The 18,738-nt window shown below is 41.6% G+C and overlaps 1 protein-coding gene across 1 annotated transcript in view; it reads right to left on the bottom strand.

Moving 5' to 3' along the window:
• Positions 1–18,738, bottom strand: part of LOC147107743 (proto-oncogene tyrosine-protein kinase ROS-like) — a 281,208-nt gene that overhangs the window by 222,746 nt on the left and 39,724 nt on the right. Inside the window, exons 5-13 of the mRNA XM_086007024.1 lie at positions 17,207–17,267; positions 15,511–15,659; positions 14,672–14,810; positions 13,504–13,711; positions 12,971–13,047; positions 6,316–6,435; positions 3,949–4,124; positions 3,204–3,295; positions 569–1,083 (exon numbers count right to left, since the gene is read on the bottom strand). Coding sequence (XP_085863150.1) covers positions 569–1,083; positions 3,204–3,295; positions 3,949–4,124; positions 6,316–6,435; positions 12,971–13,047; positions 13,504–13,711; positions 14,672–14,810; positions 15,511–15,659; positions 17,207–17,267 — 1,537 coding nt within the window. The remainder of the gene's footprint in view (positions 1–568; positions 1,084–3,203; positions 3,296–3,948; positions 4,125–6,315; positions 6,436–12,970; positions 13,048–13,503; positions 13,712–14,671; positions 14,811–15,510; positions 15,660–17,206; positions 17,268–18,738) is intronic.

The following is an 18,738-nucleotide window of genomic DNA, read 5'->3' as shown; positions in this document are numbered from 1 at the left end:
CATTCGGCCCTTCGAGCCTGCTCTGCCATTCAACGAGATCATGGCTGATCATCCAAACCCTAGCACCCGGTCCCTACACCGACAGCTATCCCAACCAAGCCCTATCCCCATAACCCCGTAACCCCACATATCATGGATAACCACAGACTCTTGGAACTTGTCTCATTATTTTAGGGAATTGGGGAGGATTTTCCTCAGGCTTTTTCCTGAAATTGGCCATAGCCTTTCCCCCCAATCGTTTGGCTTTCCCATAAGGTAACATTATGGGGGAGTAAGTCCACTCTGGCAGAATGTACATGCTATGCAAGTTCCAAATGCAGTTCCTACTGGCCAGATCTCACTCTCCCAAATCAAAACCAACAAGTGTTTCAAAAGGAGTAATTAGTGGTTGCAATATCTAGAACTCCCCCCACCTCCGCAAAACCTTGTCCCCATTATGTAACCACCTTTAATAAGGAAATAAGGCAGTCCAATCCCTTATTTTGTATCTTTTCAACAACAAAAAACTGCATTTTTTTGACCAATAAGTGAAAAGATGCAAATATATGACCAAAAATGCAGAACATACCAAGCCCAGACCCTGGTAGAGGCTTTCTCCAGGCTAAAGCTGCTGAATTGAATCCCAAGACAACTTGCAAGTGTGTAGGTTCATGAAGAGGTACTGGCAGAGGCTGAGTAGATAAGTCCCATAAAAACAAGTTGTCAAAGTTTCCATCCTTTTCGTTGCATGATTCCATACTCACCTCAGTAGGGTACAACTGCCCAGCATGTTCTTCTGCTGTAAATACCTGTCTTCCATTGCTTAAAGCCCATAAGTTACAAGAATGGACTACGTGCTGAATGCTGGCTGTATCAAATGGTAATAAGCTGTCCATGCATGTTTCTGTCCCATCCAAAAAGATATAACGGACTGTGCCTCCTGTGTCACTAATGTAAATGAGGCTTTTAAAAGCTGGGTTCAAACTGAAAGTGAGGAGTGATGTATTTGCTACTAGAGGTTCCATGCTGTTGCTCTCAGCTTCCAACACTATTCCTGGTAGAGTCATGCGATATAGGCTATCCATGAAACCAATAAACAAATACCTATAAAAAGGAAAACAGGACAAGTAATAAATGGGCACAACGAATAATCAAAGCCTACAGTGCCAATTTGAAACCCCCCAAATTACAATCATTTTAAGTAGAAGCTGCACATGCTCCAAATATTAGGGTTTATTTGATGTAACGATACAATGCTTTGACTTTGAGATATAATAATTCTGGTTGATGCTAGTGAATAGATTGAATCAGAAATTGGTAATTTCATTTCCTTGCTGAAATATTTTCTTCTTCTATGAAGCCTCTTTCCTTTAATGCTGGATTTTTTAAGGTATATAATGGGGTGACCTGAGGTTGTATCCCAACATGGGATGGGTGAATAACTGTCATGGTGGCTGCATCTCAATTTTTTTTTTTGCTGGTAAAATCTTTGCAGGGATTGAAAGGAATTTAACGGAAAACGAACCAGGGAGAAAGGTTATGCACAATATGATTGGTAAATAATGGAAGTAGAAAATAATTCGGACGCAGAAAGAAGAAAACAGAATCTTAGCCAATGACAAACACACAATGGTCACAGCATAGATGACAATTTGACCTGCGCTACAGACAAGAAATTTAAAGAGTTAATAAAGCATCATTCTAGCTACATTCTCAAGGATGAAGAAAAGACGTGTAAAAACTCCAGCAATGCTGAATTGAAAGAGAACGAGGAGTGCCACTATACAAATGAATAAGGTATAGAATGTTAGTCTTTGCTTTCTTTCTAAGTTGAGTACTTTGCTATTAAAGACAGAGGAGCCAAAAATCCCCAGTCCTTCTAACGCACTTCCATCATAATTCCAGCAGGAGTGTACCAGAAGGGCCACAAATTAGGCCAGAATCCAGATATTCTGGGTCTCGGCCTTACCCCAGATTCCACGGTGCATTTAGGTGAGGAACTCCACCCACCCCTTACAAGACCAGCAACTTAGGAGGGGGTGTGAAGCGGAGGGTGGGGACTCCCAACACCTGGAGTTCCTGTATCGCCAGCCTCAGTCGGCAGGCACATCATCAGTGGTGGGAGCTCGGATTGTGTCTTTGGCCCCGAAAGAATAAAAGGTAAAATGTTTTTAAATTATTTAATTGTGACCCTTTAGAAAGAGGCCAATGGGAGCTGGCCATGCTTCCCTGCAGTACGTGGCCTCTGGAGTAAAGCAGGCTCCCTAGATGCGTCCTTAGTGCTACAGATGTCTGTCATTATCATGAGACTATTTTTTTCATCCACGGGATGTGGCAAGGACAGCATTTACTGCCCATCCATAATTGCCCTTGAGAAGGTGGTAGTGAGCGGCCTTCTCGAGCCACTACAGTCCATGTGGTGAAGGTACTCCCATAGTGCTGTTAGGTAGAGAGTTCCTGGATTTTGACCCAGCGATGATGAAGGAACTGCGATATATTTCCAAGTCAGGATGGTATGTGACTTGGAGGGAAACTTGGAGGTGGTGGTGTTCCCATGCGCCTGCTGCCCTGGTCCTTCCAGGTAGTCACAGGTTTGGGAGGTGCTGTCGAAGAAGCCTAGTGAGTTGCTTTAGTGCACCTTGTAGACTAAGGGACCTTCCCCAACCCTGCAAACTTTGGTGGGGTCAGCAATGGAGGTCCCAAGTGGGCACATCTCGGCATTTACACAAGGTGCAACCCCCCCCACCCACATGATTTCAGTCCCAGAAATTCTAGCTCACTTCCAAAGTAGTTAATGAAAGAGGGTTGGAAGAGTGATAGAATCAAAACTAATAGACAATACCAAGGCCATTGTAGAACCCATTTGATGTTTGTAAACACTAATAGACATAAAAATTGTGCAAATAACAGCAAGTCAAACAGCATCTAAAGAGAGAAAAGTAAGATTGGCATAGAGTCCAGCTGACAGAGTCCAGCTGACATACATTAATACAAGTTTCGCTTTTCAGATTCTGATGGACCTGCTGTATACTTCCAGCATTCGCTGTTTTAGTTCCAGATCTGCACCATGCACAGTTTTTCTTCTCATCTCTTAACCAGCATCACTGCAGGGTCCCGCTTAAGATATTTCCAGGAGATTAGATTTCCCTGATAAACAGATAAGAACCCATCAAATGAAAGAGATCACTGTGAAATCACATAGCTTTAAAAGGCATTTGACTCACCCACTGAATGGATCTGCTACAGCTTTAACTGGAGAAGAAATTAACATAACGACGACTTCGGTGGAGCAATTTTTTACATCACATCGTAATACCTACAAAGACAGATTGGTGAATTGTTATCATTCAACCCATACAGCGGAGTGTAAAGACCATGAAGTAACCTCAACAGGTCAATCACTACCCGATGTCAAACAAATATTATTGTATTTTAGTGGGGGAGGGGGGGGGGGTGTAATTAAAATTCCAGCAAGCATCATGGTAGCAGGAAGTGGGGAGGGGCATGGGGGCAACAGGGAAAGGAAACAGTTGCATCACCTCATCTTGGAAATGGTTTGAATGGCAGACAAAATCACTGTGCAGAATTAATAGATGGTAACAGAGGTAAACTATTACTGGGGGTATGCTATAGACCCCTGGGCCAGGGTGATAGCCTTGATCTGGAGCTGTGGGATGAAATAAGGCAGGCAACTAGTAGAGACCAACTGCAGCAGTTGGCGATGTCAACTTACCAGAAATTGACTAGGATAATATTGTCTTTACTGGTAAGATAGGGAAGGGATTTCTAGAATTAATGGAAGACTGTTTTATGACTCAGTTTGTAAAAGAGCTAACAAGGGGAGAAACTTCCTCGATTATGGATCCAGTTATTTGTTTGATTTAAGTAGCAAAAAAGTGTTTAATTGAACTTTACAAAGTCACATTTCTCAGTCAGTATCATACTCATGGACATGTCAATAATAGTTACCTGTCGGTCTATGACAAAGTACAGCTTGCTGTATAACCAGTCAACAGAGAGATCACTGATAAACCTGTCACTCCGATAAACCAGACGAGAACTGCTAGAGCTGCCAACTGATAGCGCCCAGATGTGCGGCCCCTCAGAAATGTAGAGCTCTTTCTTACGTACATCACCAGATATTCCTAAAAGGCGGGAGTGGGAGGACATAAGTAAGGAAGTGTTGTCATTTTTCTGAATTATGAACATTAGGATCAGGAGGCGGTCATTCAGCCCCTTAAGACTGTTCCGTTATTCAGTCAGATCATGGTTGATCTGTACCTCAAATCCATTTACCAGTCTTTGATCCATATCCCTTGATATCCTTACCTAACTAAATCTATCAATCTCAGTCTTGAAAGTTTAAATTGACCCAGCATTCACAGCCTTTGGCGTAGAAAGATCCATAGTTTCACTATCCATTGTGTGGAAAAAGTGCTTCCTAACTTCACTCCCAAATGGCCTAGGTCTAATTTTAAGATTGTGGACGTTGTTCTGGAATCCCCATCCAGAGGAAATAGTTTCTCTGTATCTACCCTATCGAATACTTTTATTATTTTAAATACCTTAATTAAATCACCTCGCAACCTTCTAAACTCAAGGGGGGAAAAATTTGGTGGAGCCCCTTTTGGTGCACGAACGTCGCCGGGGCGCTAATTAGTGCCCCCCGCCGTAAATTCAGTCGTAGCGCCCCAAGCAGGTGGTGGGACGCTACTGGAAGGGCTCCACCTCCTCCTTGGGGCGCTACGACTGAAGTTCGCGGCGCTACGTGCAACAGCTCCACGTGCGGTGGCATGTAACGCTGCATCATTGCGGGTCTCCTCCCCGATTAAAGGGGAGGGGACTAGCGCTGCGTGCACCAGGGCCCTGCTAGACCACCGGGGAGCAGGGGTGCCGTGAAAACAGCCTGGCACTCAAGAGGAATACCGGGCTGAGCGATCGCGGCCGGCACCCCGCATAAAAAAAAGGGGACAGGTGCTGGCAGTCGGCTAAAATAAAAATGACCACCCGACACCTGCCCTTTAAGTAGCGCCGCCGTCGCTGCAAAAACGCCCCCCCTGACCCTATCGGACATATTGTCCGGCGAAAGGTCAGGGAGCACATGGGAAGTTTGCAGCCGGGGCACTGCGCACAGTGATGACATCATCACCGGCGGCACAGCACCGCAGGGTGCTACCAGCTACCGCCGCCGCATTTCACGTTAGCATTAGCAGCGCCATGCCCAGGAACTAGGGGAATTCTGGCCTGTTAGCGCCCCCGCGCTAACGTGAGGTGCAAACCAACCCAATTTTTCCTCCAAGGGAATTATTCTACAGCTAGTTTGTTTGAAAGGTAATATAGTGGTGCAAGATCCCTGTGCCAGGAGATGGCGCCATTAGCATGACAGCCATGAATTATAAAAGCTAAGGTGACACGTGGCGATAATTGCTATGTCTCATACTCAGCCAAGACATATTTTATTTCTAAATTTTCACCTGATGAAATAAAATTAATTTAAATATCAGTAGCTCCGTAGGTTTCGCAGCACAAGAAAATCTGTTGATTTCTTAGTGGCTTGTGATAGCAATACCAGTGATAATATGATTTCCCTATTTAAAGGTATTGGCTGATTTGTTCTGTTTCTCAAGGTGAGGGCTGTCTATATTAGGAAATAAAATATTTTCCCCCCGACTTTGGGCACCCACCATCCGCATTAGTCACTCCAGAGTAAAGCTCCTTTTAAACTGTCCCAACAACGTGCCTTCACCTGAACCTCAGAAGACCACCGACTGACATCAGTGTACCAAAAGTAGCAAAATGTTCTAACCCTGACATCCCTTGCTTAGATGTACACAGACATATCACCAAATAGAGATCTCAAGTACAATTGTGCAGCTTTTATTGTGTTAATACTGCATACAGCTTTCATAGAATCATAGAGCACAGAAGGCAGCCATTCGGCCCATCGTGTCTGTCAGCTCTTTGAAAGAGCGATCCAATTAGTCCCACTCCTTCCCCCAAACCCCAGCAAATTTTTCATTTTCAAATATATATCCAATTCCCTTTTGAAAGTTACTGTTGAATCTGCTTCAACCACCTTTTCAGGTAGTGCATTCCAGATTATAACAACTCGCTGTGTGAAAAAAAATTCTCATCTCTCCTCTGGTTCTTTTGCCAATTATCTTAAATTGACTTTTATTTTATTGATACTGCAGAAAAAGATAACAGTATTCAGTGAAAATTTAATTGGAGCTACAAATCTCAAATGAACTGGCAGAACCTACTGGCTGTAGATTGCTCTGCCAAGAAACCATACAGCTTGTCTGTATCAACAAGAAAGGAAGGAATTAACTGTACCAGTGATGCTGTGAGTAATCCAATCTGTTCTGGAACAGAACATCTCCTCCAAATCCCCAGGTTTACTTTCATATAGGGCATTTTGTCTCGACAGCCAGAGTGCCAGACTTTCAGATAGCTCTGCAGCAATGAAATTAATTTGCTTTTAGTAACATTTTTAGACAAAGCAGTAGTACAATTATTTTAAGATGATGAGCGTTATACATTTCATCATTTAGACGAACACAATTTCCACTACCTCACTCTCCCATATATACCAGTTCGCCTTACAAAGTCTCCTTTGTCCAAGAGGGTTAGAAGTTCTGAGTCACAACTCTTTTTTTGTAACTGCCATCAGTAATGATTCACAGTCAATCAACAACAGACGTGATTCAAATACAGTGAGCAGAGTCTGGATTTTCTTTTTAAAATTCCCTCTGAAATGTATATGCTCATCAATGATTCATAGCCAGGCTGACAACTGACCAAACACATCCAAATGAGGACGACGATTCTCCAGAAATTAGGCTCGCAACTTGTGAAACTACCAAATCATCTCAAAATTGGCTCCAATTTAGGAAATCCGAATCAGGGTTCTTCTCCTAGGTATAAATGATAAAGATTAGGGTGATTTTCCAGGCAATGTCGTCTCTGGGTAAGCGATGCAGCAGTGCAGTACCAGACTCCCTGGTAGATGGCTAGTGAGGCTAACAGGTTACTGCATGAGGAGGGTTTTGTACTGCAGGACACTCAGAACAGCAGTATCAATGCCTGGTGAGAAATGGCAACCATGCTCAACACTATGTGCAAAAAACCTGGAGACAAATGCAAAATGGGATTGCACACCTGTAGGATGCTGCCAAGCTTAACTATCAAAGAAAAGAAAGATTTGCATTTATATAGCACCTTGTACGACCACCAGATGTCCCAAAGCACTTTACAACCAATGAAATATTTTTTTGAAGTGTAGTCACTGTTGTAATATAGGAAACATGGCAGCCAATTTGCACACAGCAAGCTCCCACAAACAGCAATGTGATAATGACCAGATAAACTCTTTTAGTGATGCTGATTGAGGGACAAATATTGGCCAGGACACCAGGGATAACTCCCCTGCTCTTCTTTGAAATAGTGCCATGGGATTTTTGCATCCACCTGAAGGGCAGATGGGGCCTCGGTTTAATGTCTCATCCAAAAGATGCCATCTCCAATAGTGAAGCACTCCCTCAGTACTGCACTGGAGTGACTGCCTAGATTTCTGTGCTCAAGTCTCTGGAGTGGGACTTGAACCCACAACCTTCTGACTCAGAGGCGAGGGTGCTCCCAACTGAGTCATAGCTGACACTTTTATCAGGTACAAGGGCCATGGAACTATGTTGGTAAGCATGCATGTTACACATTTACTGTTAACCCATCCCAAGATCTCAATCAACCTTACAGCTCTTTCACTGCTGTTACATAGAATATACAGCACAGAAACAAGCCATTTGGACCAACTGGTCTGTGCTGGTGTTTATACTCCACATGAGTCTCGTCCCATTCTATCTACCTTATCTCAACTTTTCACCATATCTTTCTATTCCTTTTTCTCTCATATACTATTCTAGTTTCCTTTTGAAAGCATCCAAGCTATTTGCCACAACCACTTCCTGTGGTACTGAGTTCCACATTCTAACCACTCTCTTGAATAAAGAAATTTCTCCTTATTTCCCTATTGAAATTATTAGTAACTATCTTGTATTTATGGCCCCTAGTTTTGAATTCTTCCAAAAGTGGAAAGTGTCTCTCGACATTAACCCTGTCCAACCCATTCATAATTTTAAAGACCTCTATCAGGTCACCTCTAAGTCATCCCTTTTCTAAAGAAAAAAGCTCCAACCTGTTCAATCTTTCCCAATAGCTGTAATCTCCCAGTTCTGGTATCATCCTTGTAAATATTTTTTGCACTTTCTCCAGTGCTTCTATGTCCTTTTTATAGTATGGGGACCAGAACTGCGCACAGTGCTCTAAGTGCAGCCTGGCCAGGGTCCTATACAAGTTTAATATAACTTCACTACTTTTGAATTCTATACCCCTAGAAATAAATCCCAGTGCTTTGTTATCATTTTTAATTGCTTTGCTGACCTGTGATGCTGCTTTGAAAGGATGTGTTCACTTGTATCCCATGATCACTTTGCTCTTCTACCCCATTCAGTTTCTTATTTTTGAAGGTGTAGGTGATTGTAAGAATATTGGCTTATGAGGGTATTTAGAGGGATTAGGCATTGCAAGAGTTAAATGATCCTAAGCTTTTTGCTGGAACTGCTGTTCTGCAAGATCCACTGCTTTTGGACTCTCCGGATGACATACAAGTGTTCTTGTTATTGTAAAAAAAAATTGTTATTACCAGGAGAGGGAAAAACAGTGTGAGACTTTAAGCTGGCTATTGCATTATCTCTTATCTCTCTTCTCTGAACGTGGGAATACACAGAGCTTTTGTAACTTGTTGATATATAATCAAATATAATCCCCTTTTACTATTTTTCAGGATTAAGCTTTGCTAGTTTGCAGTTTAATATTAAGTTTGCTAGTCTACAGTTTTATTACTTTAGTTGTATTCCTCCGTTAGATTTAGGGAAAAGAAGCATGTTGACCCTAGGTTTTATTTACAGTTAGAACATTTGTTGTCTTCAAGGTCCATAGGATGCATCATCAACTGTAGGGGCAATAAAAGCTTGTATCCAAGGCTAAAAAACAGATACGGAGGCCCAAGGCCTGTCCCTGGGCACAGACGGGCCTAGTCCATGATTGGGTAGAATGGGGGTATGGAAGATACATGATTGGATAGATTTTTCTGCAGTTCAATTTTTTGGAGTATATCCTAGGGGGTTTGGGTCTCTCAGTGTGGAATGGCCAAGGAGGGCACCAGACAGGTGTACAAGCATATGTGAGAAGGAGTTATGGGGAATGGGCCACACCTTCTACCCAAGATCAACAGAGTAATGTAATTCTCAATTATTCCTTGTAGACTGCTGCTCAAATATTGCATGTATTAAGTCTCACTTATGCTTAATTAAAAATCATAACTGTTACCACTATGGAGTCAGCTTCAAACTATTGGACAGGCAGACCAAAGGGACTATAACATTTCTTGCATGATGTTTCTATTTTTCCTATCAAAGTGCATCACCTCACATTCATCGATGTTAAAGTTCATTTGGCATATAACTGCCCAGTCTACAAGTTTTCTAATGTCTTCTTGTATCATGTCGCATTCTTCCTCAGTGTTCGCTATACCCCAGTTTAGTATCATCTGTAAATTTTGATATTGAGTTACTTGTTCCCAAGTCCAAATCATTAATGTAAATTATGAATAACAGTGGTCCCAGCACGGATTCTTGTGGAACACCACTTTCTACCTTCCTCCAATCTGAATAACTACCGTTTGCCCCCTACTCTCCGCTTTCTATTTTTATTAGCCAATTTGCGACCCATTCAGCTATCTGTCGCCTGACTCTACATGCCCAAACCTTTGACAAATGAGCCTACCGTGTGGTACCTTATCAAAGGGCACACATTAAAGCTGTAAATTGCAATTGAAAGTACACTCAAATCTTCAAAGGACTATACAACGAAATAACTTTCATTTATATATTGTCTTTCACAACCTCAGGATGTCCCAAAGTGCTTTTGAAATGTAGTTATTTTCTTAATGTAAGGAAGTGTGGTAGCCAATTTGCACACAGCGAGGTCCCACAAACAGCAATGAGATAAATGGTTAGATAATCTGTTTTAGTGATGTCGGTTAAAGGATAAATATTGGCCAGGCACCAGGAGATCTCCCCTGCTCTTCTTTGAATAATGCCATGAGATCTTTTACGTCAACCGGAGATGGCAGACGGCCTCGATTTAACATCTCATCTGAAAGACAGCACTTCCGACTGTGCAGTACTCTCTTGGTACTGCACTGAAGTGTCCATCTAGATAACCGACATGGACCTGTTGGGTCAAATGGCCTGTTTCTGTGCTGTAAATACTTTGCAATTATGTGCGCGAGTCCCTGGAGTCAAGTTTAAATCTTCTGAGCCAAGACTGACATCTTGGCTGTAAAGCAATGTAACGTAACCTGCAGCTTGGGCACATGCATGTGCTCGTTCAACATACATGTTAAGATGGTTTTGCCACTTACACAAGATAGCACCTAATACAAGGGAGAGGATGCAAACCAGAAGAGGGCTCAGAAACTACAAGCTCTTGATGCCCTTTGAGGAGGCCACCTCGAACAACCTCATTTGTGAGCATCAAGAGACTAAAAGGTAAAGTGACATGCCTCCACAAAGATAATGGGCCATGACCATCTGTTCTAATGTCCTGCCTCCCTTGTTACTCCCTGACACACGGGCATACACACAGCCACACAAATAGCAGTTATGGGGCTAAAAATTCGGTGGCGCCGCGTTTGGGGCGCCAAGCTCGCCTGGGCGCCGGAATTTGCGCTCCGGGCGGAGCCGCTTGCGCCCTCCCGATATTCAGTTTCAGCGCCCCAAACAGAAGCAGGGCGCTGCTCGAGGCATCCCGCGTCCCGCTTGGGGCGCTCGAGCTGAATATTGCAGCGCTACGTGCCGCAGCGCCACATGCTGCGGCACGGCGCGCTGCGGTACTGCAGGCCTTCCTCCCCTTCTTAAAGGGGAGGGGCCTGCACCAGCGCGATCACGAGTGCCGGCAAAAGAGCCCGGCACCGAGAAGTGCCGGGCGCTCGGGACACAGCCGGCACTGCCCGGGGGGGTGGGGGGGATCAGGAGGCCGGGCAGGGCGGCACGAGGAGGTGCTGGCAGGCGGCCACCGAAAAAAATGGCCGCCCCGCACCTCCCCCTTAAGTAGCGCCACAGGTAGGCCCCTCTGTACCGGTCGCAAATTGCGACCGGCGCTACAATGGGGGGCGCGACCCAATATTGTGCTCGGGGCGGTAGCGGGGCGCTGCGCACACCAATGACTTCATCGGTGGCGGCGCAGCGCTACAGGCTAACGCTGCCATTAGCGCCCCGTTAAATATCGCGGGAGGCGTGGCCAGTGGCGCTAAAGCCACTGAGTGCCCTCTTTAGGTGCAAACTGGTGGCGCAGCCCACCGAATTTCTAGGCCATGATCTTGTAATGCAAGGTGTGTTGGAGATAGCAGTGTAACATTGGTCACTCACCCAATGTTTGCAAGCAACAGCTTGGGCTCATGTATCCAAGAGGAAATAGTTAGTGAGCTTAACAATGTGGTACAAGTGAGGAAGGCAAATGGTGGTGTTGGATCAACAGCAGAAGCAGGAACTCACTGGCTAACAAAGACCCCTTTTACTTTGGGAAATGAAGCGAAGCAGTGTGGTAATATTGATCAGTTGTGTCATACTGCTGGTGCTATTCAGTAGGAAAGGAGATAAAATAGCTGGCATGTGCAGGTGAATCTGCCATTGACAGTGCTGTCCCTATGATGTAGATTATCTGCTGATGTCCATGCAGCAGATAGAATAGATCTGCAAGTGACTGCATGCTGACCCAAAGTCTGCACCAGGTAGATGTGCCACACCATTGTCACACCAGGTAGATGTGCCAAGGCCTGCAGATATGGTTGGTAGCATCATAGCACCTGCTAATCATCCTACCATGCCTTCTTTCATCTAGGAGCACTTACAATATGAAATACTGATTGGGTCTTTTAAAAACAACCCCCAATATTCAGGTAACAATGACTGTCTAAAGGGCATACACTCTGTAACATCCTGTTAGATGGCCCCACCTTCAAGGATCTTACTGCTCTACTAGAAGAGTTTCTTTATAGTCAGTTTATCAGCGATATTGATAAATGATTCTGCTGCTTGTCTCATTAGTTAAGTATTTTGTTGTTGGTCTCATTTTGAAAAATAGAAAAATAATCCTTTCAAAATTACCTTCCACACAAAAAAAAGTACACAAAAATCCATTCAAAATCATGCGCTTAAAAAAAGCCTGCAACCCTTAAAATTGGGACTTTACCAAGCAGCTTCTTTAAATGTCTGATGCGAATGGTCGGAAATAACACTGAGCCAGAGATTCACCTAAAAAATTACTAGATTCAGCGGGCCTGCTAAAGATGTGGGGTGCATATAAATTAAGCTCCCGCTTGACTGAAAAATTAGATGGGGCACATGTCCAACAGGGATTGAAAGTAGTAGCACTCAAAGCCCCATTTTCTAGGAACATGAGTAAGCCATGCAGCCCCCCTCAGGCATGCTCAACCATTCAATTAGATCAAGGTGATCTGCATCTCAACTCCATTTTCCCACCTTTGCTCCATATCTCTTAATACCCTTACCTAACAAAAATATAACCTTACCTAACATCCAAATCTCACCCACACTACAGATACCACCAGTAGGAATATTCACTCTATTAAAGTCTTGCAACGAGAAATCCCATTCCCACTCCCACCTTATTGCTGAGAGAATGAAATAATACACCAGTACCTTCCAAGTGTGGTAGGCTGAGTATGGACTGGCATTGGAAGAGAGATCTCATGGACTGGACCAATGATGCCTCATGTCGGAAAAGGATTACTTGGTTGCAATGAATGAATATACGTAACAAGATACATACTTTTAACAAACATGAAAATAAAATTATAATCCACAAAGGGGCATCACTAATTAAAGTTAACTTTTAAGAAAATGATTACCTGGTTGAGGCAGTGTGCTAACATTCATAATGGCTACAGGTCCAATTCCTTCTGTATTTCTTGCAGCTATGGAAAACCTACATATTGGTCGCACAAAAAAAACTGTAGTCAGCCAAAACAGACTACTGACAGAGTAGAGATAATTATATACAGCATAAAGAAGTTGTCTTTGCAATGTATATTTCCCTGTAAAATGTGTAGTTTATTGTGTAAGTAAATTACAATTTCATAGAAGACAATAAAGGTGACTTTCTCAAAAATGGTATCTAAATATTTCCATACTTTTGTAATTGTTCTTCGTAACATTGGCTACTTATAGGATTAAGAGTAACATTTGAGGGTATTTTGATAGCCTTGATAATCTTAGTAGTTAACTACCCAGAAGTTACATTACCATCAAAGACAGGACTTTTAAATCTTATTGTTTAAGATTTTGCAAGATTTGTTCTGAAAACCTAAAGGTATCACATTATTCAACTAGGATATCCAACACCATATAATTGTTAAGGTTGTACACACATATATATTAGTACCTGTATGTTGTGCCTGGTTTAGTGGGATAGATAGAATAACGTAGTTGTTCCTTATTCGCATCCCTTAGCAAATGCTCTGTACCACTCTGAAGCTCAATATGATAACCAATTAATGGTCCATTAAGAAACATGGGTGGTTTCCACTCGGCAACTACTGAGGTAGGACTGGGACTTTCAATCCTAATGATCAGAGGTGACGACGATGGGACTAAAAAAAAAAACCCACAAAAAGTAAGTTTAAAATAACATTTCCTTTCCAATAATAATACGACTTGTCAGTTGGACAATTTTAAATTAATTGATAAATATTGAGAAAGTCACACTGAACTGTTCAAAACTGTAATATCACTTGTGACGGCCCACAGCTGCACCTCAGAGTTGCAAAAAGATGGCATCACATATTTTCTAAGGCCAATTATAACAAAGTGCATCTTTAATAATGAATAACTGCTGAAAATTATTCTTCAAGCATCTAAAATAAAATTACTACTTCAGCAAATCGACTTAGAGGCAGAGCTTTATTCCCTGACCCCCAACTCCATCCCCCCCATAAACTTTAAGCATTAGCTCTTTATCCCCTCCTCTTAGATTCTTAACCCCGCAGAGCAAAGCCACACAAAACGTTTTTTTTCCAATATTAGCGTGAAACCACCAATTTAAAATGTGGAAAGGTGATTCCAGCAATAATCCTGACATACAAATTCTAGAGCTCACTAAAGCAGCATTATCAAATCCCAAGATGGCCCATCTCAATTTGCTAGCATACTGCCATTAGAGTTCAGATGGAATGGACTGAGACAGTGTTCTAGATGAAAATCCAAGCTAGCCAAATTACACGCATTGAGCGGAGACAGATTACAGCCAGACTATAAAAGGCCTTGGCTCCTCATCAGTCCAAGCATAGGTCTAAATATGGATATCTTTAAAAGTGTGAACATAGTTTAAGATGTAGGTTTACTCATCCAAGTGTTAACAAAAACTATAATGCAACCTTTTCCAATATGCACCTGTTGCCAAAAAAATTAAAAACACAACTCCACTTATTTGGCACTGAACACCTTTGCTGATATTTTACAAAAACACTGAGAATTTTAAAACCAGTGCAGTTTAGAAACAATGCAAAGGCACAACTTACTTAGAACTATATATTCTTCTTAAAATAACATACCACCATATGGTTTGGTTCTGTATGAGCGACTTTCAGGTGAGTATTTATGTAGGCTGTCTGTTATTATCCACATCACTCTAAAGACGTACTCAGTATATGGGTGCAATTTAGTGAGGTTGTATGTTGTATCTTCGACAACCTGTGTAAACAGTGGGTCATTTATACAACAGAACAATAGCTTTATAAAGTTTCCAAGAATATTTCTGCCACCAGAGATAGGCTGTACTTTTCCTGTCAAGTCACTCCAATTTTACTTTTGAGTTTATTTGCCCGTTAATGTAAATAAGCAAAAGCAAAATTAGATAAAATAGGCAGTCATAAAAAGATTTTAAAATATATTATGAAACTTAAATGAAGGAGCTGCATTTAAATACAGTAATGTCCCCTAATCTTTTTTCAGAAGTATTAAATTACTATTTTCTGCTGCATGCATTTTTTTTCACCTTCAAAATATATATTTACAGTTTAAGAAAGAACTTGTTTAACTGAATGGGACAATACCACGTGCACCAGTCAATGTCAAATATTTGTTGGGGAGGGAAAAAGGAAGACGGGTAACCAAAAAGAACTTTCTTAAAGTTCGATGACCTGCAACACGTTTACAGGGCAGCCTGCAATCTGAAATTAAAGTATTCAATTGCAAACCTGGAATTTTGGTTCTCAATTCAATTGGATATTCAGGTTTCAACTATCCAATCAATGTGGATTTTCTATATCCACTGTGCTACTGGGGATTGTGTAAATTGCAGCTAATTTCAATTTTTATTCTGGTTTGCAGTGCAAACTTTTAAAACACTCAAAAATATTGTTCCTGTTACGATCCATCACTGAATACGTACTTCAGTGTAAATCCATTGCCCAGGTAGTTCTCTGTACCGCCACTGAAGAATGTATCTTACTGCTGATGAGTTTGCTGGTTCCCATTTTAAAAGAATGGATGTACTGTGTATTGCACTTGTCACTGGAGGATATGGATCATTCAATGATTCTAATGATGTACAAAGAAAGACACAGTAATTACAGCATTTGAAATTATGAGGGAAAAAACAAACTCATTGATCACTTACCTGTAAATCTGAAAAACCACCATCAATAAAGTATTGCTTTACTGTAAGCAGGGCTGCTATTGACCGCAATATCTTATTGCAAAACAATCTTTTTACAACATTGTTACTTCACCAATGGATTTGAAGCAAGCCTAATCAAAAAAAATCTCCTCTCCTTTTACATCTATAAAGTAAATGGAGTTTTTTGCTCTGATCCAGTTCGCACTGTATGAATTTGTACTTTAACATTTTCTTATAATAGGCAGTATGTTCAACAGTGCGGTGAATCACTGAACCATTACTGGTTGCTTAATGCAGGTGACTATCAGATGCATGCAGAAAATACTAAAAACATACTGCCAAAACCTAATTACATTGAATAGTCAGTGATGAATGTTTATCAATGCTACATTAACCTTAACTAAAGGAGAAGGCAAGTAGAAATGGGGAGAGGGGAGGGAGAAGTAGTTACATGTATGTTACAGCCTGTAGCTGCCCTACTGACTCAGTGGTTAAATGCACCATATGGTGTGCAACTAAGCCATAAAGATCAAGAAGGTTTGAGCTGAGTTTGCTGATAAAAGCTGGGGCAATGGTAGAAAGAACTACAACTGGCCTGTGTCCCTCATGTTAGGAAGGAGAGAAATCAACCAGGGCTGTCACTCCTATAGGGTCAATTCCTTGCTCAGGTGCACTGGAGGCCCTCGGTCAAGAGAATTCGGCAAGCGGGCCTTAAAGATGTTTCGGCCAAATGCAGAGTGGTATTTTCTACCCAGAACCTGTTTCATGCGCTCTGGCTTATGCCAAAAATAAACTCATTAAGCCTTTCAAATTTATGCCAGTACATATAAAGGAACCATTGCTGCCATATACCTGGGTTTTTCCACCAGGAATACACTAACGTTGCTAAGCATCCTTTTAAATGGATGTTGCATTGATGGCACATCTTGGAGATTTAACTTAAAATTTGAATTCCATTATCAGCTACGCAGACTTGTTTTGCTGCAATACTCACTTCTGAGTTTTGTTTATGCATTTATCTCATTGCACTGGCTGGATGAGCATCTCGCTGGATATACTCTATTAGTTTGTTGTGGCAGAGGAAGAAGAGGATCGGAGAAGGAATCAGAGGCAGATCTATTTACACCCAAGGTGGACAGCTAACACCCACCTATAGAGATACCTAACCAAGAAGTATTATTGTGCTAAAAATGCAAAATTAAAAAATGTTCTACTCCTGGCACTGACTTCCCTCACACTTGAAAAATTCAACCCCAACTCCAACCACCCCTCCAAAAGGAAGAAAGCTACAAAAGGATAATAGTTGAAAATGACAAAAACACATAGGTAGAATGTGAATCTAGAATTGTCCAACTATATGAAAAAAAACAAGTCTGAAGTATATACATGTTACATACAACTTCTTGGTAGGAGTTGTTTAGAATGAGCATACAGTCTGGAGTCCAAACTTTAAATATTTTTTCTTTACCTATTATGTGGAAACCATAAGATGCCTCAGCCTTCTTACAGCCAAATCGACAGAACTGTACCTGTAAGAAACACATAAATGGATGCTAGAAACACAGCAAAGCTCAGTAAATCAAAGTAAAAATTGCATAAAGAAAAACCTTGCATTCATATAGTGTCTTACATGACCTCAGGACAATCCAAAGTGCTTCACAGCAATTGAAGTACTTTTGAAGTGCAGTTAATGTTGTAGGGAAATACAGCAGCCAATTTTTACACAGTAAGGTCCCACAAACAGCAATGAGATAAATGACCAGATGTAATGTGCCCTCAGTGTGTACACGGGACTTAAGGCTGAATTTTCCATTGTGGTAGCGGGCGCAATCGGTGGCGGGTTGGGTGGGAAAGTTGGTTTTTTTGACAGCGGGTCGGGAACCCGCTGTCAAGTTGCTCCCACGCGTCTTTCCCACAGGCACATCTGTCAGCATGGAGCCGACCTGACCCGACCCAATTGAAATCATTATGAGGTACTTTACAGGCACTGAAGGGCCTTTTCCCCCGTACTTGTTGAATTTCCCTGCATGGTCATGGGATTCACACAGCTCAGGAACCACATCTGTCAACCTGAGGCGTGAGTTCCGTGGCCATTGCTCCAGCTGATTACTTGACAGCTTGGAAAATAAACCACAATAAAAACATGTTGATTACATCAGCTAACAGATTGATGGAGATTCTGTACTACTTGAAAAGCTACTGGTAATTGTTAATTTTTCACTGGCCATTCTCAGCTGTTGCCTTCCAACTCAACAGTAATTGCAGTGAATTGATCTGCACTATAAAAATTGACATACCAGTTAAATACATTTTTGTGTTGTTTCTGGTCATGTTTTTCTCACAGTATACTGTGATCGTCCAGTTACACATTAAATCAAGTCATCAACCGTAACAATTTCATTCTCATCACTCATTCCACTGGTTCAATTTGCTTTCAGTCCCTGAATATGACCAATTTAATTTTTCAGTCTGAGACTTTAATGTGAATTTTTGCAGAAGTTCTCTCACTTGTCCATTGTTAACTGCAACGGAAGAGCTGCAGAAATCCCAGAAACACATTGTAAGCACCATTTACACGGTTTATCAGGGATTCCACAGCTCTTCTGCTAAACTTGCATAAGATTGTAAATCCACCCCTTTACAATTACATTTAAAATCTGCTTAATTTTATGTATTACCTATACACACACATCTTTTATTTGTACCAGTTACTGATACAAAAGTCTATAGATTTGTGACTAAATCACCAATAACTTCCCAATTAATGTACTTTTTAAATTATGTTCTTGATCGTATTTGTAGATGGAGTCACATTACTTAATGATCATATTATTTAAATATTTCTTTGTCACTCATATATAGCTTTTATTATTTTATTGTACAGTAAAGATTCAACACCCACTATGGTAGATTAAACTTAAAATTTAATGTGGCCATGGTCCCTTTAAGGATCCCGGCTTAAAACACGTCATGAGTGACGTCACCAGACCCGCTCCATTT

This window comes from Somniosus microcephalus, chromosome 14 (genome assembly GCF_052327205.1).
Source record: "Somniosus microcephalus isolate GS21.2 chromosome 14, FLI_Smic_1.0, whole genome shotgun sequence".
NCBI lineage: Eukaryota > Metazoa > Chordata > Chondrichthyes > Squaliformes > Somniosidae > Somniosus > Somniosus microcephalus.
The sequence above is the reverse complement of the archived record's forward strand: the minus strand, read 5'-3'. Positions and strand labels throughout refer to the sequence as shown.